The following is a 25278-nucleotide window of genomic DNA, read 5'->3' as shown; positions in this document are numbered from 1 at the left end:
ATTATTATTATTATTATTTAGTGCAAAAGTGCCAACAGACTAGTCGTAAAGTCTTAAGACTAAAAGGAATGTTTACATGCTTTGTCTGCAGTTAATAATATTTATGTGTGTGTCAGGAGCGATTTGAGAAACTGCATTATATTATATAATATAATATAATAATAATAATAATATATTTATTATTTAGTGCAAAAGTGCCAATGGACTAGGTGCAAAGTCTTAGACTAAAAGGAATGTTTACATGCTTTGTCTGCAGATAATAATAATAATAATAATAATAATAATAATAATAATAATAATAATATTTGTGTGTGTCAGGAGCGATTTGAGAAACTGCATTATATTATAATATAATAATAGTAACCTTAGCGGAAGTGTCTCCGAATCCCATGGGAACGTGGGCACGAAAGACAAGAAACCGAGCAAATAAAGAGGCCTTTTCTTTCTCCGAGACACAAAGAGGCGATCTCTATATTTCAAGCGCCGAGTTCGAAACAGGCCAGAGGTCCATTGGCGGCGTGGATCCTACACAGTAGGATTCGAACCTCCCTCTGATACGAAGTTAGACAAGGAAAATATACAACAGAGGTTTATACATTTATGTACATTTCGTATTTTGTTTTAAAAAAGGAAGAAGTTGGAGAAGCCCGTCCGAAGCCCCCGTCTCCTTGGCCTCCCCTTTGCATTCTTTTTCTCTCTGTGCAAATGGATCCAAATTGGAAATTCAGAATTATTGGGTGGAAATGCATCCCCTTGGGGTGGAAATGCAGCATTTTATGGGAGGAAATGCATGCTTTTTGGGTGGAAATGCATCTGTTTTGGGTGGGAATGCATCTTTTCAGAGTGGAAATGCATCTTTTTAGGGTAGAAATGCATGATTTTATGCTGGAAATGCATCCTTGTAGAGTGGAAATGCATCTTTTTAGGGCGGAAAGCGTAATTTTATGGGCAAATGCAGGCTTTTATGGTGGAAATGCATCCTTTTATGGGATAAATGCATGCCTTTTGGGTGGAAATGCACCTTTTCAGAGTGGAAATGCATCTTTTTTGGGAGAAATGCATGATTTTATGGGCAAATGCATGCTTTTACGGTGGAAATGCATCATTTTAAGGGATAAATGCGTTCATTTTTGGACGGAAATGCACCCTTTTAGGGTGGAAATGCATCTTTTCAGAGTGGAATTGCATCTTTTAAGGGTAGAAATGCATGATTTTATGGTGGAAATGCATCCTTGTAGAGTGGAAATTCATCTTTTTAGGGTGGAAATTCATCATTTTATGGGCAAATGCATGCCTTTTGGGTGGAAATGCATCCTTTTAGGGTGGAAAAACATTATTTTATGGGATAAATGCATGTCTTTTGGGTGGAAATACATTCTTTTAGAGTGAAAAGCGTCATTTTATGGGCAGATGCATGCTTTTTCGGTAGAAATGCATCCTTTTCGGATGGAATTTCATCACTTTATGGGCAGATGCATGCTTTTAGGGTGGAAATGCATCATTTTAAGGGATAAATGTGTTCATTTTTGGATGGAAATGCATCCTTTTAGGGTGGAAATGCATCATTTTAAGGGATAAATGTGTTCATTTTTGGATGGAAATGCATCCTTTTAGGGTGGAAATGCATCTTTTCAGAATGGAAATTCATCTTTTTAGGATGGAAATGCGTCATTTATGGGCAAAGGCATGCTTTTAGGGTGGAAAGGCATCCTTTTATGGGATAAATGCAATCATTTTTGGGTGGAAATGTGTCATTTTATAGGCAAATGCATGCTTTTGGGGTAGAAATGTACCCTTTTTGGGTGGAAATGGGTCATTTTATGGGGGAAATGCATGCTTTTTTGTGTGGAAATGCATCCTTTTATGGGGGAAATGCATGCATCTAGAGTGAAAATGCACCCTTTAGGGGTGGAAATGCACCCTTTTTGGGTAGAAATGCATCCTTTTCTGGGGGAAATTCATCCTTTTGCATGGAAATGCATCCTTTTTGGGTGGAAATGCATCCTTTTATGGGGGAAATTCATCCTTTTGCATGGAAATGCATCCTTTTTGGGTGGAAATGCATCCTTTTATGGGGAAATGCATGCATCTAAGGTGAAAATGCACCCTTTTTGGGTGGAAATGCATCCTTTTTGGGTGGAAATGCATCCTTTTTGGGTGGAAATGCATCCTTTTTGGGTGGAAATGCATCATTTTAGGTGGAAATATATCCTTTTGGGGTGAAAATGCATCCTTTTGGGATGGAAATGGGTCATTTTTATGGGGCAGAATGGATCACTTTGGGGTGGAAATGCATCCTCTTAGGATGGAAATGGATAATTGTATAGAGGAAGGATCATTTTTGTGGGGAAAACAGGTCTTTTTATAGTGGAAATGGATGATGTTATGGTGGAAAGGCATCCTGTCATGGTGGAAACGGGTCCTTTTTATGGGGAGAATTGACCCATTTCCCTGTGGAAACGTCTCCGTGTCTGGTGGAAATGGATCCTGAGAGCATTGTTGGAGTGGGACTGGTTTGGACGGGAAGCAAGGGACAAATCCCAGTCTCGAGAGAGAGAGAAAGAAAGAGCAAATGGACAGAATTGGGGATTTGCCTTTTGGAGACCGATTCCACACTAAATTCCCCAAAATAACGGGGAAGATCCGGAAACCGGCGAGCGAGCAAAGAGCCCAAAGTGTCCGAAAGGCTCCGTTCTTGTCCAGTCCGGGAAGCCGAAGACAGGATCTGGAGAGAGACGTGGTTTCCCGTCTCCGTTCCCCGATAGGAAACCGACAACTTGATGCAAGTGGTCAGGAGAGAGTCCCAAAGACACCGGGAGAAAGTCAAGAACCGGATTCACATTTTCCCACAGCGGAGGCGAAAGGCAGAGAGAAAGTGCTACATTGGTGTGGGTCTCGGGGGTCCTGGTGCTCCTTCATCCGGACCCCAAATACTAACATCAATCACCCCAAAAGACCCACGCTTGACATTCCGTATTAATTCTTTACCCATTCCGGCTCCATGTTTTCTAAGATACCATCGCCATACATATATAAACACAAGACTATATTGATTCCGCTCCAAAGCTGGGTTCTTAACCACGTTCATTCCGGCTCTGCGTTTGGAAAAGATGCCTTATCCACATATACGAGGACTATCCAGAAAGTAGATTACGTTTCGGAATTAAAAATGAACAAAGTCTAGGAGAAAACATTTACCATATGCAGTTGAAAGCCAGACCCAAATACCACTTCTCAACATAGTCCCCATTGAAATCTAGGCACTTCTCATAGCGATGAATAAGCTTGGCAACTCCTTCCCCACAAAACTCTGCCGCTTGCGTCCTCAAAAAGGACAGGAGAAAACAATTTACCATATGCAGTTGAAAGCCAGACCCAAATACCACTTCTCGACATAGTCGCCATTCAAATCTAGGCACTTATCATAGCGATGAATGAGTCTGGCAACTCCTTCCCCACAAAACTCTGCCGCTTGCGTCCTCAACCAGCCTGTCTCCCCCTTTCCACAGCTGCGCATTGTTGACAAAATGCTGCGTCCACTTCTCAACATAGTCGCAATTCAAATCTAGGCACTTATCATAGCAATGAATGAGTCTGGCAATTCCTTCCCCACAAAACTCTGCCGCTTGCATCCTCAAAAAGTCTAGGAGAAAACATTTACCATATGCAGTTGAAAGCCAGACCCAAATACCACTTCTCAAAATAGTCCCCATTGAAATCTAGGCACTTCTCATAGCGATAAAAGAGTTTGGGAAGTCCTTCCCCACCAAACTTTGCGGCTTGGCATGCTTGGCATGTGCATGCGCTCAACTTTCCCCCACGCTCGTCCTGGATCGCTCTTCTGTTTTGCAAATGCTTGCGATGAAGGATATGGTGACCATATGGCGATCCAGGACGAGCATGCACATGCGCAGCTGCTGGAAAAGTTGAAGACGCAAGCCAAGCAGCAGGGTTTTGTGGGGAAGGAGTTGCAAAGCTCATTCATCGCTATGGTAAGTGCCTAGATTTGAATGGCGACTATGTTGAGAAGTGGTATTTGGGTCTGGCTTTCAACTGCATATGGTAAATGATTTCTCCTATACTTTTTGAGGATGCAAGCAGCAGAGTTTTGTGGGGAAGGAGCTGCCAAGCTCATTCATCGCTATGAGAAGTGCCTAGATTTTAAATGGCGACTATGTTGAGAAGTGGTATTTGGGTCTGGCTTTCAACTGTATATGGTAAATGTTTTCTCCTATACTTTTTGAGGACGCAAGCGGCAGAGTTTTGTGGGGAAAGAGTTGCAAAGCTCATTCATCACTATGGTAAGTGCCTAGATTTCAATGAGGACTATGTTGAGAAGTGGTATTTGGGTCTGGCTTTCAACTGCATATGGTAAATGTTTTCTCCTATACTTTTTGAGGACGCAAGCGGCAGAGTTTTGTGGGGAAGGAGTTGCCAAGCTCATTCATCGCTATGTTAAGTGCCCAGATTAGAATGGCGACTATGTTGAGAAGTGGTATTTGTGTCTGGCTTTCAACTGCGTATGTTTTCTGGTAAATGTTTTCTCCTATACTTTGTTCATTTTTAATTCCAAAACATAATCTACTTTCTGGATAGCCCTCGTATATATGAACGAGACACTTCTGATACCTCTCCAAAGCCCACCTTCGGAGCCAGCAGCCTCTCTTCCCGGAAAAAGGAAAAACATCGCGACTGGAGATCCCAGCAAACAAATGGGATCCAAAATGATCCAATGACAATTCTACTTTTGTAGGAAATTGAGAATGGGAAGAAAACGTCATCTTTGCAACAGCAGCCTAATGCAGTTGCCGGCTTTTAAGGTGGGCTTAACTGAATTAATTTAGAGGGTTCAAAGCCAAATTTCGGTGCATTTGCCTTCCCAAGAAGCATATTGAGACGCTCCAACGGAGACTAAAAGTGGGCCTACTTTGGGGACCTTTCCCATAGATTTTGGCTGAAATATTCGAGAAACACCGGGAAGATGCCCCGTTGTATTTGCCGACACGCTTTCCTACCCAAACACAATTCTAATATCAATTCTGGAAGGACGATAATAATTCAAGACCCGGAGAGACAAACACCTGTCCGATTTTGCCCAGAAACGCTTCTATTCTCAAGTTATTGTGATAGAGGTTTCTAGTCCTCGTGGATAAAGTAAAGGGCACTGTAAACAAAGCAAAACGTGACCCGATGTTGAAGCCGGCCTCCTTATGAATGAGTTTGGCAACTCCTTCCCCACAAAACTCTGCCGCTTGCGTCCTCAAAAAGTCTAGGAGAAAACATTTACCATTCTCCTCTATTTCCGTCATTCATCTAGACCATATTTGGGCCCGAGAAACGACTTCCGGAATCGGGTGGGAAACGACGGAGGAAGAAAATATCCGCTGCCAACAGCTTGGACGGCGGCTTTGGGAAAGGCTACGCGGCCACATTCGCTCGCTAAAAAACCAGGTTATTCTCCTCTATTTTTGTCATTCATCTAGACCATATTTGAGATTTCCGGAATCGGGTGGGAAACAGCGGAGGAAGAAAATATCTGCTGCCGACAGCTCGACGGATGGCGGCATTGGGAAAGGCTACGCGGCCACATTCGCTCGCTAAAAACCCGGGTTATTCTCCTCTACTTCCGTCATTCTTGTCGACCATATTTGGGCCCGAGAAACTATTTCCGGAATTGGGTGGGAAACAGTGGAGGAAGAAAATATCCGCTCGGCGGACGGCGGCATTGGGAAAGGCTACGCGGCCACATTCGCTCGCTAAAAAAACGGCACTGGAAGGTCGGATACGTCCCGCGCGTGGCTCCGGATAGAAAAGCTTCCGTTTGCATATCGTGGTTTTGGGCTGAGGCCGTTTGACGGCCGAGGATTGCATACTCCGGCGTGGACAGGAACCTGCCCGTAACTGGAGGCGGCCTGTTGACACTTCCCCGTCTTGCACGTGTGCCCGTTTCTGTCTCGCAAGGCACATCTGTATGCGATCTCCCCGCCTTCGCGGCGAATTTGCGGCAAGTCTGAAGACGCGACAAACCCGCTCAGTAATTGAACGGCACGGAGGATTGAGTGCCCGGCGGAGACGACGGCGACGGCATGAAGAGCGGCTGCGAGGGCTTCATCATGGATACCGAGCGCCGCATGCCCAGGACGGGGTCTCCGTATCCGTGCTGCCGGGAGAGGAAGAGCGTGTGGGGCAACGAGGTGCCCGTGGAGTGCATCCGCGTCAGCAGCGGCGGGGGCGGCCTCACCGCTTGGCTCAAGCTGTGGTGCCGGGCGATCATCCCCCCGCCGCCGCCGGCGTTGACCATCTTGGGCACCCCGCAGAGCGAGTGTCTGTGTGCCGGGTGCCGCCCCGCTTTGTCCGGAGGCGGAGGCGGGTCGGGCGGCACGTCGAGCCTCCGCGGCAAACTATCCCGCGGCAGCGTGGAGGAGCTGTAATACGGGGCACTCTCGACGTCGGGGATCTTGGGCTGGACCCGGTTGGCGAAGGAGACCGCGGCCGCGTTGGGGAAGTGGACCACCCGGGGGTTGTGGCCGTTATGGCCGTTGGCCTCATGGAGGTGCTTGAGGAGCTCCTCCAAGGTGGTGACCTCCATCCCTTTGGGCAGGAAGCACTGCGAGTGGCGCACCAGCACCCGCTCCGAGTTGGGGATCTTCTTCTCGTCCTGGTAGCCCAAGAACGGTGCCTCGTAGCCGTGCGCCGGCGGCGGGTAGGAGAAGGCAGGCGGGGTGAAGAAGGAGGAGGGCTTGCCTTGGCTCTCCTTGGCGTTGTTGAAGTTCTGGTTCTTCTCCCACTGGTTGCGGATGGCCTTCATGTTCTTCATGGGCAGCTCCGGCGTGGACTCGGGCGTGGGCAAGGCGGACAGCTCCGGGTGGTGGTCCTTCAGGGCCGCCTTGGCCCCCGGATCCTTCTCGCTGGGCAGCAGCGTGGTGTAGAGCTTGGTGCCGCCCCCGTCCGCCAGGTCCTCCTTGCCCGGGGTCTCCAGGAGCCCGTTCATCTTGGCCAGGCTCCGCAGGGAGAGCGGGCGCTGGGCGCTGCCGGTGCCGCCACCACCGCCACCACTTTCGGGGTCCTTCCCGGAGTGCTTGGCCTTCTGGAAGCTGTGGCTGCAATAGCAGGAGACCAGCAGGGCCGAGAGGAAGGCGCCCAGGACGAAGGCCACGAAGACGCAGCCGATCAGGAAGGTGAAGTGGACCGTCTGGAGGCCGTCCCGCCCGTCCGGGTCTTGCCGCACTCCTAGCGTGGAAAAGGCAGGAGAGAATTAGGAGCCGAGACATACACCTCCCTCCTCCCCATGGACTCCCAGACCAGTGGGCAGGATAATCCGCTCTGGGTTTTGGTCCGAACAGTAGTGGTGCCACACAATTTATCTCCCGTGGGGAGATGGTGGCGGGCTGTGGCGCAGGCTGTTGAGCAGCCTGCTGCAATAAATCACTCTGACCATGAGGTCATGAGTTCGAGGCCAGCCCGTGGCGGGGTGAGCACCCGTCAATTAAAAATAAAAAATAGCCCCTGAAAGATAGTTGCATCTATCAAGTAGGAAATAAGGTACCACTTATAAAAAAAGTGGGGAGGCAAATTTAACTAATTTGCGATGTTGGAATGAGGAAGTGCCGTCAGAGTGGATGGATGATGAAGCAGCTGCTCCCCCCTGTGGCCAGAATTGAACATCCAACATGTTGGATAAGCGAACATGTTGCGGAGGAGTCAAGGCTCAGGGGGACACGTGGCCTTTGCGTTCATTGCCTTTCATTCCCTCCATGGAGCGCAGTGGTTCCCCCTTTCCAGAAGAAATACTACGCAGCGCCCCCTGGATGGGGGCGTGGCTTAGAGGGGTGGGCGTGGCTCCTGCTCAAGAGGGCGGGGCTGAGCCACTCCCCTAGTCCAAGATGCAGGGCTGGGAGGGGGAGGGGGGCGGGGCCACAAATGGGCGGCCAGGACTGGGATGGGCGGAGTTACGAGCTCTGAGGCAGGGCTGAGCTTCTATCCCTGTCCTGGACACAGGGGACGGGGCCTCTTCACAAGTGCCTGACGGGGTTGAACCTCAATACCCCTCCCCCGTGTTCTAACAAGAGCCTCATGGGAGGTATATAGAGGCCTCGCCCCCACCCCTAGCCCTGCTCTTCAATCCTAAAAGGCCTCTCAGGAGAGGTAGAGGCTCAGCCCTGTGTCAGGCTCTTGGAAGAAGGCCCCGCCCCCTTCCTTAGCTCCGCCCTCTGTGTCCCAACAAGAGCCTCAGGAGAGGTATAGATGCTCAGCCCTGTGTCAGGCTCTTGGAAGAAGGCCCCGCCCCTTCCGTAGCTCCGCCCTCTGTGTCCCAACAAGAGCCTCAGGAGAGGTATAGATGCTCAGCCCTGTGTCAGGCTCTTGGAAGAAGGCCCCGCCCCCTTCCTTAGCTCCGCCCTCTGTGTCCCAACAAGAGCCTCAGGAGAGGTATAGATGCTCAGCCCTGTGTCAGGCTCTTGGAAGAAGGCCCCGCCCCCTTCCTTAGCTCCGCCCTCTGTGTCCCAACAAGAGCCTCAGGAGAGGTATAGATGCTTAGCCCTGTGTCAGGCTCTTGGAAGAAGGCCCCGCCCCCTTCCTTAGCTCCGCCCTCTGTGTCCCAACAAGAGCCTCAGGAGAGGTATAGATACTCAGCCCTGTCTCAGGCTCTTGGAAGGAGGCCCCGCCCCTTTCTGTAGCTCCGCCCTCTGTGTCCCAACAAGAGCCTCAGGAGAGGTATAGATGCTCAGCCCTGTCTCAGGCTCTTGGAAGGAGGCCCCGCCCCCTTCCGTAGCTCCGCCCTCTGTGTCCCAACAAGAGCCTCAGGAGAGGTATAGATGCTCAGCCCTGTCTCAGGCTCTTGGAAGGAGGCCCCGCCCCCTTCCGTAGCTCCGCCCTCTGTGTCCCAACAAGAGCCTCAGGAGAGGTATAGATGCTCAGCCCTGTCTCAGGCTCTTGGAAGAAGGCCCCGCCCCCTTCCGTAGCTCCGCCCTCTGTGTCCCAACAAGAGCCTCAGGAGAGGTATAGATGCTCAGCCCTGTCTCAGGCTCTTGGAAGAAGGCCCCGCCCCCTTCCTTAGCTCCGCCCTCTGTGTCCCAACAAGAGCCTCAGGAGAGGTATAGATGCTCAGCCCTGTCTCAGGCTCTTGGAAGAAGGCCCCGCCCCCTTCCTTAGCTCCGCCCTCTGTGTCCCAACAAGAGCCTCAGGAGAGGTATAGATGCTCAGCCCTGTCTCAGGCTCTTGGAAGAAGGCCCCGCCCCCTTCCGTAGCTCCGCCCTCTGTGTCCCAACAAGAGCCTCAGGAGAGGTATAGATGCTCAGCCCTGTCTCAGGCTCTTGGAAGAAGGCCCCGCCCCCTTCCTTAGCTCCGCCCTCTGTGTCCCAACAAGAGCCTCAGGAGAGGTATAGATGCTCAGCCCTGTCTCAGGCTCTTGGAAGAAGGCCCCGCCCCCTTCCGTAGCTCCGCCCTCTGTGTCCCAACAAGAGCCTCAGGAGAGGTATAGATGCTCAGCCCTGTCTCAGGCTCTTGGAAGAAGGCCCCGCCCCCTTCCGTAGCTCCGCCCTCTGTGTCCCAACAAGAGCCTCAGGAGAGGTATAGATGCTCAGCCCTGTGTCAGGCTCTTGGAAGAAGGCCCCGCCCCCTTCCTTAGCTCCGCCTTCTGTGTCCCAACAAGCGCCTCAGGAGAGGTATAGATGCTTAGCCCTGTGTCAGGCTCTTGGGAAGAAGCCACGCCCACTCCTCTAGCTCCGCCCCCTTTGTCCTAACAGGTGCCTCAGGGACTCAGCCCTGTCTCGGGCTCTTGGGAAGAGGCCCCGCCCCTGCCCCTAGCCCCGCCCTTTAGTCCTAAAAGGCCTCTCAGGAGAAATATAGAGGCTCAGCCCTATCTCAGGCTCTTGGAAGAAGGCCCCGCCCCCTTCCTTAGCTCCGCCCTCTGTGTCCCAACAAAAGCCTCAGGAGAGGTATAGATGCTCAGCCCTGTCTTAGGCTCTTGGGAAGAAGCCACGCCCACTCCTCTAGCTCCGCCCCTTTTGTCCTAACAGGTGCCTCAGGTGCTCAGCCCTGTCTCTGGCACTTGGGAAGAGGCCCCGCCCCTCCTCTGGCCCCGCCCCCGTGTCCTAATAGGTGCCGTCACCGCCCCCCTGGATCGCTCCAGCGCCCACTTTGTGAATCACTGCTTCAATGTATGTTTTGGACTACAACCCAAAGTAGGAATATCCGCTCCGGGTTTTAGTCCGAACAGTAAAGGCACCAATCTATTCTCAATGTGTCCTCCAACATGACTCAAGGCGTGTTTTGGACTACAACCCAGAGTAGATCAGCCACTCTTATCTATAGGAGTAGAAGAGGAGGAGTATCCGCTCCGGGTTTTAGTCCAAAAAGTAGAAGCACTGCACAATCTGCTTTGAAGTATTTTGGAACGTGTTCTCCGATATGCGCATCTTAAGGCATATTTTGGACTACAACCCAGAGTGGATCGTTCACTATGATCTACCCTGCGAAGGGAATGCGGGACTAGGGATATCCGCTCCGGGTTTTAGTCCAAACAGTAAAGATAACACAATATCTATTCTTGAAGAACCCCCAAGACATCTCAGTGAAGGTTTTGGACTACAAGCCAGGGTGGATCAGCCACTCTTATCTCCCTCACTAAAGGAGTACATGCTCATCTGTAATTTATAAGTATTTTTATGAATGTCTGATGCAATTTAATAACTTTTTAATTGATTCACAATGTCTTGTATAATTTTTATTGTAAGCCGCCCCGAGTCCCCTATTGGGTGAGAAGGGCGGGATATAAATATTGTCATAAATAAGATAAAATAAATAAATAAAATATCCGCTCTGGGTTTTACTCTGAACAGTAAACCAATTTTTGCAGTGCCTTCTCTAGTTCAGACTGGGGTATATTCGCTCCGGTTTTTAGTCCGAATAGTATATATTCCATCCCAGCTTTTTTTTTTTTTTTCTGGAAAACCGGATGAAAGGATAATATGGAATGGGATGACGGATGGGAGGCAAAGTGGCTGAAATGGCTTGGTGTCCTTCAATTCCGATCCAAAGTGTGTCTACACTGTCGAATTAATCCAGTTTGGTTCCACTTTAAACTGCTCTGGCTCAAAGCAATGGATAGTTGGGTGAAGATGCCTAATGATTTTCTAACAGCCTTTGTTAAGAGCTGACATTTCCCTTTATCTTTCTAGTTCATAAAAACAGAAATACATATTAATTTATTAATTTATTATTATTAATCTATTATTTTATTATTTTATTCTATTATTTTATTTATTATTATTTATTTACTACATTTATATCCCGCTCTTCTCACCCCGGATGGGACTCAGAGCGGCTTACAAATCTAATGAACATACAATATATTATTAGCATAACACAACATAAGCATTAAATTACCATATTGTACTATATAATTATTATTATTAGTAATATTACATTTAATATATAATATAATTAATATTATTATGTTGTATTATTATTAGTATAATATTGTATTCCATTATAATATTATTATCAATATTATATGTATATACAATATACGATACATTTACAGTAGAGTCTCACTTATCCAACACTCACTAATCCAACGTTCTGGATTATCCAACGCATTTTTGTAGTCAATGTTTTCAATACATCATGATATTTTGGTGCTAAATTCGTAAATAGAGTAATTACTACATAGCATTAATATGTAATGAACTACTTTTTAATGTCGAATTTGAAGTTAAACATGTTTTGGTGCTTAATTTGTAAAATCATAACCTAATTTGATGTTTAATAGGCTTCTCCTTAATCTCTCCTTATTATCCAACATATTCACTTATACAATGTTCTGCCGGCCTGTTTATGTTGGATAAGTGAGACACAACTGTATGTATTAATTTATTAATTTATTATTAATCTATTATTTTATTTATTTATTATTATTTATTTACTACTTGTATATCCCGCTCTTGTCACCCCGGATGAGACTCAGAGCGGCTTACAAATCAAATGTACATACAATATTTTATTAGCATAGCACAATATAAGCATTAAATTACCATATTGTACTATATTATTATATGATAATATTATAATAATATTACATTTAATATATAATATATAATTAATATTATTATATTGTGTTATTATTAGTATAATATTGTATTACATTATAATATTATTATCAACATTATATGTATATACAATATATTAAATATATTTCAAATCAAATGAACATACAATATATTATTAGCATAGCACAATATAAGCATTAATTTACTATATTGTACTAAATTATATGGTAATATTATTAGTAATATTACATCTAATATATAATATATAATTAATATTATATTGTATTATTAGTATAATATTGTATTACATTATAATATTATTATCAACATTATATGTATATACCATATATATTAAATATATTACAAATCAAATGAACATACAATATATTATTAGCATAGCACAATATAAGCATTAATTTACTATATTGTATTATATCATTATATGGTAATATTATTAGATAATAATAATAATAATAATAATAATAATAATAATAATAATAATATATGCTTGGTGGGAGACGCCGAAAGACCTTGTAAAACCACAACTCTCAGGACTCAATGGCCTTCAGTTAAAGTTCTGCCAAACTACATTCATTCGACAGTGGAGATACACCCCATGAACTTCATTGAACCCATATGTTGATGTACTTTGATATCGGACGAATCTATCTCTTTCTATCTCTTTGTTGGATTCCCAACAACCAGGGCCAGCTAACGCCTCCCAACAAAGGATTCCCCCCAGGCAGGAAGCAGCCAGGCTTTGAAGCTGCAAGGCTATTCAATGCTACACGCTCGCCTCCAACATTATTCCTGGACATTATTCCACAGGTATATAAACCCCACTCGCCTAGTTTCCAACAGACCTCAAAACCTCTGAGGATGCCTGCCATAGATGTGGGTGAAATGTCAGGAGAGAATGCTTCTCGAACATAATCAGACAGCGTAGGAAAACCCATGGCAACCCATATTTCTACACAAAATGTCACAAATAAATAATAATAAATAAAGTTATGTCAAGTTAAGGAGGATTTCCATCCAACTGATGCCAACATGCCAGTGCGATTAGTAACCAGAGAAACACAACAACAAGACTTTTTTTTTTTTAGGTCGGAGCGCACAATAAGTGTGTTATCACGAGAGGAGTGGAAAAAAAGATGAGAGAACTCCATGCAATTATGGGGAAAAGGAAGGAATAATCTCCAGATTATTATTTACTCCATGAAGCAGCCAGGCTTTGAAGCTGCAAGGCTATTCAATGGTATTCAAGTTGGCCAACAATGGAGTCCCCTAGGTAGGAAGCAGCCAGGCTTTGAAGCTGCAAGGCTATTCAATGGTATTCAAGTGGGCCAACAATGGAGTCCCCTAGGTATGAAGCAGCCAGGCTTTGAAGCTGCAAGGCTATTCGATGGTGTTCAAGTTGGCCAACAATGGAGTCCCCTAGATAGGAAGCAGCCAGGCTTTGAAGCTGCAAGGCTATTCAATGGTATTCAAGTGGACCAACAATGGAGTCCCCTAGGTATGAAGCAGCCAGGCTTTGAAGCTGCAAGGCTATTCGATGGTATTCAAGTTGGCCAACAATGGAGTCCCCTAGGTAGGAAGCAGCCAGGCTTTGAAGCTGCAAGGCTATTCGATGGTATTCAAGTTGGCCAACAATGGAGTCCCCTAGGTATGAAGCAGCCAGGCTTTGAAGCTGCAAGGCTATTCGATGGTATTCAAGTTGGCCAACAATGGAGTCCCCTAGGTAGGAAGCAGCCAGGCTTTGAAGCTGCAAGGCTATTCAATGGTGTTCAAGTTGGCCAACAATGGAGTCCCCTAGGTATGAAGCAGCCAGGCTTTGAAGCTGCAAGGCTATTCAATGGTGTTCAAGTTGGCCAACAACGGAGTCCCCTGGGTATAAAGCAGCCAGGCTTTGAAGCTGCGAGGCTATTCAATGGTATTCAAGTGGGCCAACAATGGAGTCCCCTTGGTATGAAGCAGCCAGGCTTTGAAGCTGTAAGGTCACTCCTTAGAAAGTAATGAGTACTGTGGCCAAATTTAGGGTGATTTGGCCCAGTGGTTTTGTTGTCAACTCGGTCCTAATTATGCACATTACATTTTTATATCTATAGATTTGATGAATATAGATAGGATGCCTGGAGTCTTGGATGGGAAAAAGGCATGGGATGATGATGATGATGATGATGACATTGATGATGAGGATGGAAACAACAAGAGGTGTTTACAATGCCAAAATATGTTCGTATTTCCTAACGAGTCGGATTCATAACAAATGGGTTTCGTATAAATAAGAGTCTATAGACCAGGTATGTGCAAACTTTGTCCCATCTGTTGGGAGTGCTTAGATTGTGTCTTTCTGCTTTGCAGAATGAGGTTGGACTAGATGGCCCTTGGAGGTCTCTTCTAACTCTAGGATTCTGTGATTCTATTATTATTATTATTATTATTATTATTATTATTATTATTATTATTATTACAGAGGCTGGATGGCCATCTGTTGGGAGTGATTAGATTGTGTCTAGCTGCTTTGAGGTTGGACTGGATGGCCCTTGGGGGTCTCTTCCCACACTAGGAGTCTGATTACTATTATTATTATTATTATTATTAGTATTATTAGTATTAAACAGAGGCTGGATGGCCATCTGTTGGGAGTGCTTAGATTGTGTCTTGCTGATTTGCAGAATGAGGTTGGACTGGATGGCCCTTGGGGGGTCTCTTCTAACTCTAGGATTCTGTGATTCTATTATTATTATTATTATTATTATTATTATTATTATTATTATTATTATTATTATTACAGAGGCTGGATGGCCATCTGTTGGGAGTGCTTAGATTGTGTCTAGCTGCTTTGCAGAATAAGGTTGGACTGGATGGCCCTTGGGGGTCTCTTCCCACACTAGGAGTCTGATTACTATTATTATTATTATTATTAGTATTATTAGTATTAAACAGAGGCTGGATGGCCATCTGTTGGGAGTGCTTAGATTGTGTCTTGCTGATTTGCAGAATGAGGTTGGACTGGATGGCCCTTGGGGGGTCTCTTCTAACTCTAGGATTCTGTGATTCTATTATTATTATTATTATTATTATTATTATTATTATTATTATTATTATTATTATTACAGAGGCTGGATGGCCATCTGTTGGGAGTGCTTAGATTGTGTCTAGCTGCTTTGCAGAATAAGGTTGGACTGGATGGCCCTTGGGGATCCCTTCCAACACTAGGATTTTGTGATTCTATTATTATTATTATTATTGTTATTGTTGTTGTTATTAGTAGTAGTAGTAGTAGTAGTAGTAGTATTAAACAGAGGCTCAATGGCCATCTGTTGGGAGTGCTTAGAGTGTGTCTTGCTGCTTTGAGGTTGGACTGGATGGCCCTTGGGGGTCTCTTCCAACATTAGCATTTTGTGATTCTATTATTATTATTATTATTATTATTATTATTATTATTATTAATAATAATAAGCAGAGGTTGGATGGCCATCTGTGGGGAGTGCTTAGATTGTGTCTTGCTGCTTTGCAGAAAGGTTGGACTGGATGGCCCTTGGGGGTCTCTTCTAACTCTAGGATTCTATGATTCTATTATTATTATTAGTAGTAGTAGTAGTATTAAACAGAGGCTCGATGGCCATCTGTTGGGAGTGCTTAGATTGTGTCTTGTTTTGCAGAATGGGTTGGCCCTTGGGGGTCTCTCTGGCCTGAGGCTGTTAGGAATGATGGGAGTTGGAGTCCAAAACACTCGGAGGGACCAAGTTTGCTAATACAGTACGTGGTGCATATAATATTAATATTATTATTATTTTTAATATCAATATAATACTAATAATACATACATATATATATATATATATATATATATATATATATATATATATATATATAACTCGGGGCTATGTCTGTTTTTATTGTTGTTTTTATTGTTATTTTAAAGCTAAGTGTATTGTTTTAATCTAGTTCTGTAAACCGCTCCGAGCCAAACTGGGAGTAGCGGTATACAAGTCTAATCAATAAATAAACATAAATAAATATTACACGCACACATACGTATATGTATACACTAGCTGTGCCCGGCCACGTGTTGCTGTGACTAGGACTTAATTTTTCTTTTCTTTTTGTTGTATGAATCTAGAGGCGTGGGTGAGAGGTTGTGCTGTCCATTTTCGAGGTTGTGGGGCATTTAGTTTAGTTGTTTTGTCCGGTGCCGTGATACCATTACCCTTTTATATATATACATAATAATGTGGATGCAGCGTCGTCTTTTTATAAAGGGCCGAACAAATCCTCCCGCAAATCCCACCCTCCCCTTTCTCGCTTCCTCTGAAACAAAACAGGAAATCCAATGTCTGCACAATTCGGGAACATCTGTTTCCAGGACTTCCCGGCCTGGCTTTTTTCCCAAACTGGGCCAAACTACACATCCCAGGTTTGCTTTGGGGGATGGGACCCCAAAAAGCCCCAAACAAACACACACCAGGCTGCTTTCGGTTCCAAAAGTTTGGTCCTGTTTGCTAACCTGAACCATCATCATCGTCGCCATCAATTACACTATTTTGGTTCCTGGGTTGTAAATGTCATTTTCTAATTTGGTCTATGATAAAGACATGGGAAAAGTTGATTAAATTTTTTAAACTATTTTTTGCGGAAGAGATATTCTGCAGCATGTTTTGCTTCAGTTTTGCAATGAAAATCTCATCACGTCTCAACCCGATGTCTAGCTGCTTTGTAGACTGGATGGCCCTTGGGGGTGTCTTCCAACACTAGGATTCTGTGATTCTATTATTATTATTATTATTATTATTATTATTATTATTATTATTGCTATGAGTATTATTAGCATTAAGCAGACACTAGATGGTCATCTGTTGGGAGCGCTTAGATTGTGTCTTTCTTTTTTGCAGAAGGAGGGTGGACTGGATGGCCCTTGGGGGTGCCTTCCAACACTAAGATTCTGTGATTCTATTATTATTATTATTATTATTATTATTATTATTATTATTATTATTATGACACAGCAAACAAGATAGATATGCTGGATTTCATATCACAAAATCACAAGTCGAACACTTCCCAAGTGTCTAGGACTGTGTGATGTATTATTATTATTATTATTATTATTATTATTATTATTATTGTTATTATTATTATTATTATTATTATTATTGCTATGTGTATTATTAGCATTAAGCAGACTCTAGATGGTCATCTGTTGGGAGCGCTTAGATTGTGTCTTTCTGTTTTGCAGAAGGAGGGTGGACTGGATGGCCCTTGGGGGTCCCTTCCCACTCTAAGATTCTGTGACATTCTATTATTATTATTATTATTATTATTAAGCAGAGGCTGGATGGCCATCTGTTGGGGGTGCTTAGATTGTGTCTTGCTGCTTTGTAGAATGAGGTTGGACTGGATGGCCCTTGGGGGTCTTCCAGTACTAGGATTTTGTGATTATTATTATTATTTGGATGGCCCTTGGGGGTCTCTTCCAGCACTAGGATTTTGTGATATTTTATTATTATTATTATTATCATCATCATCATCATCATCATCATCATTATTATTTGGATGGCCCTTGGGGGTCTCTTCCAGCACTAGGATTTTGTGATATTTTATTATTATTATTATTATTATTATTATTATTATTATCATCATCATTATTATTTGGATGGCCCTTGGGGGTCTCTTCCAGCACTAGGATTTTGTGATTTTTTTTTTTTTATTATTATTATTATTATCATCATCATCATTATTATTTGGATGGCCCTTGGGGGTCTCTTCCAGCACTAGGATTTTGTGATATTTTATTATTATTATTATTATTATTATTATTATTATTATTATCATCATCATTATTATTTGGATGGCCCTTGGGGGTCTCTTCCAGCACTAGGATTTTGTGATATTTTTTTATTATTATTATTATTATTATTATTATCATCATCATCATTATTATTTGGATGGCCCTTGGGGGTCTCTTCCAGCTCTAGCATTTTGTGATATTCTATTATTATTATTGTTGTTGTTGTTGTTGTTATTTGGGTGGCCCTTGGGGGTCTCTTCCAGCACTAGGATTTTGTGATATTCTATAATTATTATCATTATTATTATTATTTGGATGTTCCTTGGGGGTGTCTTCCAACTCTAGGGGTCATTTGACTCACGGTGGATCCGTCAGCTGCCGTCACCTATCTCAGGGTGAATGGATTGTACACATATATACTACGGTAGTATAGACACGCACCTCCCCATCCCCAGTTAGATCTGGCCGGACTACAGATCCCATCCGCACAGTCCAGATGGCTGTGGATGATGGAAAGTAAATGAGTAACAATAACTAAACACAGCTGTCTATTCTAAACAATATCTGAAAAATGTGCACCACAATAAAGGTTCAAACCATAGAACACAATATGTATATTAGAGCATCATATACATAATAATGTTAACAATAATACAAATAATAATACAACTGATAACCAAATTCTGTCAGCTGTAGTGGCACACAGTCGCAACTTACAAAGATTTATAGACTGCAATCATCCAGATTTAAATGCTACACAGAGCAGTTTCAGTATAAAACATATATCAGACATGTATCAACAAGACTCCAACTAAAGTTTGTTAGCGACACAGTATGTGTACATCCAGTCTCTCCAAATGCATGTAATATGCTGTAAAACTCAATGTATCAGTGTGCAAATCAATTGGCTCAAACTTGGCTTGGAGTCAAAACAAATCAAAGCCTCTGTAGTCTTGGAGCAATTCTGTAGGACTCCTCAGGATGTAAATGCAGTCAATAGGCTGTAGCTTCAGTTTGTTGACAATAAATGGTCAAATAGATGTTATTTTAGAGTAGCTGGCTGTGAGCCGAAGTAAGCTGTTTACAAGCCGTTTACTACTGGTTCCCAGGTTTACTCCAGTTTCAGTTAACCCTTCATCTGGTAAGCGGCAATGTTTTGAATATCTGTATTGTTGGCTCAGCTTCAAGTTTTCTTAAAAAGATACTGAAAACTGCTCTGTGTAGCATTTAAATCTGGATGATTGCAGTCTATAAATCTTTGTAAGTTGCGACTGTATGCTACTACAGCTGACAGAATTTGGTTATCAGTTGAAATTATTATTTGTATTATTGTTAACATTATTATGTATATGATGCTCTAATATACATATTGTGTTCTATGGTTTGAACCTTTATCGCGGTGCACATTTTTCAGATATTGGAAAGTAAATGAGAGACAGTGTATCAGTGCGGACGTCATCTGACACATCCTTCCCTTTCCAAGACAGAAATGCACCATGCAAAGTCCGAAGGCAACGGCGCGCCTATTTCCGCAGTCCGCATGCGTTAGTGTTTGGTTACGGGGCCGTGCGGGGAAGGCAGAGCGGGTGCAGACGTCCCGGGGGCCTTACCCTGGGTGCTCACAGCCACGTGGAGCGTGGAGCGGGGCCCCCCAGCGTCAGGGGCCCGGTGGGGGCCGGGAGCCATGCTCGTGGGCACGGGCCCCGTGGGCCTCTCCCGGGAAGGGGCTGCCGAGGAGGAGGCGGCAGCGGTGGTGGTGGCGGCGGTGGTGGTCGGCATCTTCCCTGCGTGACCGGTGACAAATAGAGCGTCAGCGAGTGGAGTTGTGGGAAGAAATTGAGAAAAGGAGCAAAAGTGAGCGGATCTGGGGGCAATTCTGGCCCACTGGTTCTTTTCCAAACTTCCTCTTGGTCAATCTTGCAAACAGTTCAAACTATAGGGCCAAATACAGGCGCAGGCTGGTGAGCAGCCAGCTGCAACAAATCACTCTGACCAAGAAGTCATGAGTTCGAGGCCAGCTCGGAGCCCGCGTTTGTCTCTGTCTTTGTTCTATGTCAAGGCATTGAATGTTTGCCATATATGTGTAATGTGATCCGCCCTGAGTCCCCATCGGGGTGAGAAAGAAGGGCGGAATATAAATACTGTAAATAAATAAATATTGTTTCCTTTGCATACTTCTTCTGAATCAATTTTGCCAATGGTTCGGGCCATCGGGCCAAATCTGGCCTGCTATTTCCTAAGAAATACAATTATTGTTGTTGTTGTTGTTATTATAGGGCTAAATCCAGCCCATTGTTTCCTTTGCACACTTCTTCTGAATCAATTTTGCCAATCGTTTGGGCCATCGGGCCAAATTTGGTCCACTATTTCCCTAAGAAATACAATTGTTGTTGTTGTTGTTGTTATAGGGCCAAATCCAGCCCATTGTTTCCTTTGCACACTTCTTCTGAATCAGTTTTGCCAATGGTTCGGGCCATCGGGCCAAATCTGGCCTGCTATTTCCTAAGAAATACAATTATTGTTGTTGTTGTTGTTATTATAGGGCTAAATCCAGCCCATTGTTTCCTTTGCACGCTTCTTCTGAATCAATTTTGCCAATCGTTTGGGCCATCGGGCCAAATTTGGTCCACTATTTCCCTAAGAAATACAATTGTTGTTGTTGTTGTTATAGGGCCAAATCCAGCCCATTGTTTCCTTTGCACACTTCTTCTGAATCAGTTTTGCCAATGGTTCGGGCCATGAGGCCAAATCTGGCCTACTATTTTCTAAGAAATACAATTGTTGTTGTTGTTGTTGTTGTTATAGGGCCCAATCTGACCCATTGTTTCCTTTGCACGCTGCTTCTGAATCAATTTTGGCAATCGTTTGGGCCATCAGGCCAAATCTGGCCCACTATTTCCCTAAGAAATACATTTTTTATTATTATTATTATTATTATTATTATTATTATTATTATTATTATTATTATTATTATGCCCACTGTTTCAATAAGAAATACAATAATAATAATAATAATAATCATAATAATAATAATAATATTTTTTTTTCGTGTCAGGAGCAACCGGAGTTGATTCTGGAGTGAGAGAATTGGCCGTCTGCAAGGACGTTGCCCAGGGGACGCCCGGATGTTTTGATGTTTTTACCATCCTTGTGGGAGGCTTCTCTCATGTCCCCGCATGGAGCTGGAGCTGATAGAGGGAGCTCATCCGCACTCTCCCCAGGTGGGATTCGAACCTGGCAGCTTTCAGGTCAGCAACCCAACCTTCAAGTCACTTAGTCCACTACACCATCTGGGGGCTCTAATAATAATAATAATAATAATAATAATAATAATAATAATAATAATAATTGTTGTTGTTATTATTATAGGGCCAAATCCAGCCCACTGTTTCCTTTCCAACCTTCCTCTTGGTCAATTTGGCCAATGGTTTGGACCTTTGCTAGCTTCTTCTGAATTAATTTTGCCAATGATTTGGACCAAATCTGGCCCACTGTTTTCTTTGCAATTTTGTCAACATTTCAGACCTTAGGGCCATATCTGGCCCAATATTTCCCTGGCAAAATTGACCCAGAAGGAAGTTGTAAACAGTTTGGACTTTGGGGCACAATGTGTCCGTCAGTTTCCGTGGCAAAACTGATCCAGGTTGCTGTTGCCTCCTTCTAAGGCTCCGAGGACCTCGGATTTGTGGATGGTTTCCCACCCAAGGATCAACCAGGGCTGACACAAGCTCAGACAAATCCTGGTGCCTTGAGGGTACTGAGGTTGACGAAACAAGGGCCGAACTCTAGAAATGTATGCCGTGACCCACGTGGGATCATTACCCTTACATTCATCTCATTTAGTTTTGGAATGATGCGGCACAAAATCTTTGCATGAGGTCAAATTATATCCAAATAATGGGATGATGGCACATTTGGAAGCCATATATACAGTACGTGTATATATAATATGGCTTCCAAATGTATCATCCCATAATTTGGATATAATTTGACTATATATAGAGAGGTAAAGGTAAAGGTTTTCCCCTGACGTTAAGTCCAGTCGTGGCTGACTCTGCGGGTTGGTGCTCATCTCCATTTGTAAGCCGAAGAGCCGGCGTTGTCCGTAGACACCTCCAAGTCACGTGGCCGGCATGACGGCATGGAGCGCCGTTACCTTCCTGCCGGAGCGGTACCTATTGATCTACTCACATTCGAACCTCTGACCCTTCGGTCAGCAAGTTCAGCTATCTGCAGTTTCTATTCATCTGCCCACATTTGCATGTTTTCGAACTGCTAGGTTGGCAGGAGCTGGAGCTAACAGCAGGAGCTCACTCCACTCCCCGGATTCGAACCTGCGACCTTTCAGTCCGCAAGTTCAGCAGCTCAGTGCTGCCGAGTGCCCAATATTGCTCCTTAGATTCTGGAGGGTGACTGTTCAAAACAGCAACCAACAACAGCCAGAAAAATAGAAATGGCTGCAAGTTTTGGGAAAAGACAGTCAAAACACTACAGGGCTCAGTGGGTTTTGAAACTGGTTCGAAAGGTACCGTATATACTCAAGTATAAGCCAACCCGAATATAAGCCGAGGCACCTAATTTTACCACAAAAAAACCCCGGGAAAACATTGACTCTAGTATAAGCCGAGGGTGGTAAATTTCAGAAATAAAAATAGATACCAATGAAATTACATTAATTGAGGCATCAGTAGGTTAAATGTTTTTGAATATTTACATCAAGCTCAAATTTAAGATAAGACTGTCCGACTGATCAAATCATGATTCTCATCTTCTTCAATGTCAATGTGCTTATGTATCCTTTTAATAATAATAGAGTAAAATAATGCATGTAATAATAATAATAAATACAGGAAAATAATACATGTAATAATAAATAGAGTAAAATAATAAATGCAATAATAATAATAAGATCAGAGTGAAATAATAAATGTATTAATAATAATAATAAAAATAGAGTAAAATAAATGTAATAGTAGCAACAATCATGGGGCCCTTGGTGGCGCAGTGTGTTAAAGTGCTGAGCTGCTGAACTCACAGGTTCAAATCCCGGGAGCGGAGTGAGCGCCCGCTGTTAGCCCCAGCTCCTGCCAGCCTAGCAGTTCGAAAACCTGCAAATGTGGGTAGATCAATAGGTACCGTTCCGATGGGAGGGTAACAACACTCCATGCTCCATGTCAGTGGCAACATGACCTTGGAGGTGTCTATGGACAACGCCAGCTCTTCGGCTTAGAAATTGAGATGAGCACCAACCCCGGTCACGACTGGACTTATCGTCAGGGGAAAACCTTTACCTTTTAGCAACAATAATAGAGAAAAATAATAAATGTAAGAATACCAATAATAATAGAGAAAAATAATAATTGTAACATATATTCTCGAGTATAAGCTGACCCAAATATAAGTCAACCAGGACCCTCACCCGAGTATAAGCCGAGGGGGGCTTTTTCAGTCTTAAAAAAACGGCTGAAAAACTAGGCTTATACTCGAGTATATACAGTAAGTTTCTGAAAGTCTTTTAAAGTCCAGAAAAGCAGCTTTCAGCGGCCACAACCTAGATTTTGTCTTAGATAGCAAAATGGCTTTGATGAAGAAGATCCAGAGCCAGTATCTCTTATCCAGAAGTCTGAAATGTTCCAAAAACCAGACTCAAACAAACAAGAACTACATTTTCACCCTAAGCACTCAGTAATTTGTTCCGTTTGCCTTCTAAACCAGGTTGACTTTGCAAATCAGAGTCACTAAAGGGAGCGAAATGTGCCCGTCTGGGTTGCATTCAGTGCCACGTCCGCAGGGGCCCCGTTGCACAGATCCAAAAAAGCCCAAAAACTAAAGTGATATGCTATGTCGCAAGAAGTCTTTCAAACAAAATCTGGCGAGTTTGCCGGATTCGGTTGTCAGGCGGCCAAAGCAAGGCCTGCCTGCGTGTCAGGCGTCCCTCTCCAAAAACTCCGGCCAAGAGTCCGTAATGAATCCCAGATGCTTCCCGAGACGTTTCCCATTTCTTGTCTCTCTCTTTCTCGCTTTGCTCACGGAAGCGAGAGCCACGCCGCCAAGGTTTGCATGGAGAGAGCGCCAAGAAGAAATGGGAAACCTGCGGCTCTGGTAGACAGCTCCATCCCGCTCGTATCACCCTCGGCTGACCCCAAACAGGTTTTCAAAAAGGGGGCAAAAGGGGACGGAAACGAAGCTCGATAACGGAGTTGGCAAAGGGGACCGACGGGCACGTTTTGGGCATGCATCTCCCATGGTTCTGCCATCTCCTTCCTCTTCCATGTCTCCCATCCAAGTACCAACCAGGGCTGGCCCTGCTTAGCTTCCGAACTCAAAACGTGGGTCTTTCGGCCGCCCTTGTTATTTCTTTCCCGAACCCGGAACACACTTGGGTCGTCCCGGGCACGTTTTGGGCATGCATCTCCCGTGGTTCTGCCATCTCCTTCCTCTTCCATGTCTCCCATCCAAGTACCAACCAGGGCTGGCCCTGCTTAGCTTCCGAGCTCAAAACTTGGGTCTTTCGGCCGCCCTTGTTATTTCTTTCCCGAACCCGGAACACACTTGGGTCGTCCCGGGCACGTTTTGGGCATGCATCTCCCGTGGTTCTGCCATCTCCTTCCTCTTCCATGTCTCCCATCCAAGTACCAACCAGGGCTGGCCCTGCTTAGCTTCCGAGCTCAAAACTTGGGTCTTTCGGCCGCCCTTGTTATTTCTTTCCCGAACCCGGAACACACTTGGGTCGTCCCGGGCACGTTTTGGGCATGCATCTCCCGTGGTTCTGCCATCTCCTTCCTCTTCCATGTCTCCCATCCAAGTACCAACCAGGGCTGGCCCTGCTTAGCTTCCGAGCTCAAAACTTGGGTCTTTCGGCCGCCCTTGTTATTTCTTTCCCGAACCCGGAACACACTTGGGTCGTCCCGGGCACGTTTTGGGCATGCATCTCCCGTGGTTCTGCCATCTCCTTCCTCTTCCATGTCTCCCATCCAAGTACCAACCAGGGCTGGCCCTGCTTAGCTTCCGAGCTCAAAACTTGGGTCTTTCGGCCGCCCTTGTTATTTCTTTCCCGGACCCGGAACACTCTTGGGTCGTCCCGGCAGTTGAAATGGCAAGCAACCAAAACATTCAAAAGGCTGCAAGTCTGTTTAGAAAATGAGACTGAAGTGCAGGCGGAGATTCCGAAATTGATTTAACAGGTTTTCTTCTGAATGTTTTCCAAGGCAACTAACTCCGTTTTGGCCCGATGTCTAAAGGGACTGAAACGTGGCCATGCTGCAGAGTTTACCCTGCTCGTAAAGTTCCTTTGCCGAAGAGTATACGGTAGGCATGTCCGATCAATGAAAAAAAACTTTCAATTCTCGTTTCTAAAGTAGGGGGCGCCGGCGCTTCGAAATAGAAACTATTTCCGATTTTTTTCACCCAAAAATTTCAGATATTTCTGAAAATTCG

General features: G+C 44.4%; 1 protein-coding gene across 8 annotated transcripts in view; it reads right to left on the bottom strand.

Moving 5' to 3' along the window:
- Positions 1 to 451: 451 nt before the first annotated feature.
- sema6c (semaphorin 6C) overlaps positions 452 to 25278 on the bottom strand; it is a 220482-nt gene continuing 195655 nt past the window's right edge. For 4 of the 8 annotated variants that reach the window (XM_062964943.1, XM_062964942.1, XM_062964945.1 and 1 more), the window contains 2 exons: positions 19452 to 19625; positions 452 to 7230 (listed from right to left, as the gene is read on the bottom strand). In XM_062964943.1, coding sequence (XP_062821013.1) covers positions 6032 to 7230; positions 19452 to 19625 — 1373 coding nt within the window. In that variant the 3' untranslated portion in view covers positions 452 to 6031. The remainder of the gene's footprint in view (positions 7231 to 19451; positions 19626 to 25278) is intronic. The other 4 variants (XM_062964949.1, XM_062964950.1, XM_062964946.1 and 1 more) reach the window with 1 other exon arrangement.

The sequence above is a fragment of the Anolis carolinensis genome, unplaced genomic scaffold (genome assembly GCF_035594765.1).
Source record: "Anolis carolinensis isolate JA03-04 unplaced genomic scaffold, rAnoCar3.1.pri scaffold_14, whole genome shotgun sequence".
In the NCBI taxonomy this organism is placed as follows: domain Eukaryota; kingdom Metazoa; phylum Chordata; class Lepidosauria; order Squamata; family Dactyloidae; genus Anolis; species Anolis carolinensis.
Note: the sequence above shows the minus strand (reverse complement) of the source record. Positions and strands in the feature narration are given on the sequence as shown.